The 2,460-nt window shown below is 57.8% G+C and overlaps 1 protein-coding gene across 1 annotated transcript in view; it reads right to left on the bottom strand.

The window, feature by feature from the left end:
• Window positions 1-2,021, bottom strand: part of PCSK4 (proprotein convertase subtilisin/kexin type 4) — a 6,564-nt gene extending 4,543 nt beyond the window's left edge. Inside the window, exons 1-4 of the mRNA XM_005428590.2 lie at window positions 1,917-2,021; window positions 1,350-1,445; window positions 633-761; window positions 476-488 (exon numbers count right to left, since the gene is read on the bottom strand). Of these exons, the coding sequence (XP_005428647.1) occupies window positions 476-488; window positions 633-761; window positions 1,350-1,445; window positions 1,917-2,018 (340 nt within the window). The 5' untranslated portion in view covers window positions 2,019-2,021. The remainder of the gene's footprint in view (window positions 1-475; window positions 489-632; window positions 762-1,349; window positions 1,446-1,916) is intronic.
• Between the last annotated feature and the right edge of the window lie 439 nt (window positions 2,022-2,460).

The raw sequence follows: 2,460 nt of genomic DNA, 5'->3' as shown, positions 1-2,460 counted from the left end.
CAGGGAGGTTTGGAGTGCCCATCCCTGGAAGGGCTGGAGGTGGCACTCGGTGCTCTGGGCTGGTGACCTGGCACAGGTTGGACTTGATGACCCTGAAGCCTTTTTCCAGCCTCAGTGACTCTGGGGTTCTGCACAAAGGGGTGAAAGCAGCACAGCTTTGCTGTTTCCCTGGCAGACCCCAGTGCCCTGACCCTCGCTGGCCACACAGCCCCAGGAGAGCAGCCAGGAGCCACGGGCAGGGCTGGTTGTGTTCCACACCCCGAGAATTTCCTTTCCTTTCCTTCCCCGTGCAGCACAGGAGCCTTTACCAGCTGTACTGGCTTGGCAGCTTGCTGTAATTACACCTATTTGGGGGCTCCAGAGCGTGTACAAGTTCTAACATTTCCTCCTCAGTGTGAGATTGCACTGAGGGGAGCGTGTACAAGTTCTAACATTTCCTCCTCAGTGTGAGTTTGCACTGAGGGAGGCTCCAAACCTTGGATCCAGCTCTGGAGACACCAAAATCCCTCCTCACAGTGCCAGGGTGAAGGAATTGACCCCCTGAGCTCCCTCCTCACAGTGCCAGGGATGGGGTGAAGATTTTTCCCCCCCTCTCCCAGGAGAAGCAGCTCCCTGGACACCCCTGTAGTTACGTAGTTGGCAGCCAGGTCGGGATGATCCTTCTCCAGCCCATCATCCAGCACAGTCAGCACCACCCCCAGCCCTGTGTAGCCTCTGCTCCAAGCCGTGAGGATGTTCAGGTCGGGGTGGACGTCGTTGTTCTGGAAAAAGAGATTAGATTTGATTGGCAGGGGTCACCTCAGAGTGCTGCTGCCTCATCACCGCCGGTGTTAGCTTGGTTTGTGGCCTGAGAAGGGCATTGGCAGTGCTCAGGGAGGGATCCTGCCCCTCTGCCCAGCCCTGGAGGCAATTCTGGGGTGCTGTGCCCTGCTCTGGGCTCCTCAGGACATGGAGCTCCCAGAGTGGGTCCAGTGGAGGGTCGCAAAGTTGAGGAAGGGGTTGGAGCATCCTGGCAAAGAAAAGCTGAGGGAGCTGGGGCTGCTCAGCCTTGAGAGGGGCCTGTCTGCAGGGAGGGCTCAGGGCAGGGCCCAGAAATGGCACCAGAGGAACCAGGGCAGGGAGTGATCCCAGGAATTCCCCCTGCACAGAGGGAAGAACTTCAGTGTGCAGTGAACAGACAGCAGAGGGGCTGTGGGCTCTCCCTCCCTGGGGATATCCCAGAACAACCCAGAGCAATCCTGTGCCCTCTGGGATGGTGCCCAGCAGGGAGGTGGCACTGGATGTGCCACTGCTCCCCCTCCATCCCGCGACTGGGGTGGGGATGAGGAGGGGAAGGAGCCCGTTCTCACCATGTACCACTGCTTGGGGAACCAGGGATCCGTGGGCACCACGCCCGCGCCTCTCCTGGAGCGCCTCTTCAGCGTCTGCTGCTCAAACCACAGCACCTGGGCAGGGAGCAGCGCTGTGGGTGCTGGGCAGGGCCTGCCCACAGCTCTGCCCTGGCTCCCCGTGCCCTCCTCTGTCACACACATCGTTTATGAAAAATCCTTTCCTTGGGATTTTTCCTCCTGAGAAGCTGAGAGGCCTCAGGAACAAAATGTAAACAATGGTTATCTGCTGCTGTGGAATGCAACAGGTAGATTTTTGATTAGCTTATGTTGGTTGTTTCTAATTAATGGCCAATCACAGTGAGCTGGCTCAGACAGAGAGTCCGAGCCACAAACCTTTGTTATCCTTCTTTCCTTTTCTATTCTTAGCCAGCCTTCTGAGGAAATCCTTTCTTCTATTCTTTTAGTATAATTTTAATGTAATATATATCATAAAATAATAAATCAAGCCTTCTAAAACATGGAGTCACATCCTTGTCTCTTCCCTCAACCTGAGACCCCTGTGAACACGGTCATGCTCCTCCCTACCTGGGGGTCCCTGGTGAGCCGCATGTGCCACCCCCAGTGCCTGCTCAGGGCTCTCTGCCTGGTGCCGCGGTGGCTGAAGTGGTAGAAGGGCTCTCCCTCCATCACCTGCGGGCACAAAGAGCTGCTCTGAGCTTTTCCTGGGGGCAGCTCTGGAGGTCAGGATGGTAAATTCAACACTACAGCGCAGGACAGGCAGAAAGTGTCACTTGGGGACAGAATGGAGTCCTGGGGAGGACTGGGTGCCTTTGGGGGTCCCTCAAGCATGCTCAGCCCGGCATGCTCTGAGGGTGGGGGGACGCTGGCACAGGATTCCCAGATTCCCAGCACGTGTTTGAGGGGAAGTGTTGGACGGGGCTTGGAGCAACCTGGCCTAACGGAAGATATCCCTGCCCATGGGATAACAAACAGTGGCCACACAGGGCAGGTATGAGCGAGAAGACCGGAGCAGGGGCACGCGGGATGAGCTGGGCCCGCCCAGGCCGCACCTGACCCAGGTAGAGCAGCCCGTGCCGGCGGGCCAAGTCCCGAGCGTCCCGCAGCCCCG

This window comes from Geospiza fortis, unplaced genomic scaffold, assembly GCF_000277835.1.
Source record: "Geospiza fortis unplaced genomic scaffold, GeoFor_1.0 scaffold241, whole genome shotgun sequence".
Taxonomy (NCBI): domain Eukaryota; kingdom Metazoa; phylum Chordata; class Aves; order Passeriformes; family Thraupidae; genus Geospiza; species Geospiza fortis.
This window is presented reverse-complemented; position numbering and strand designations above follow the sequence as displayed.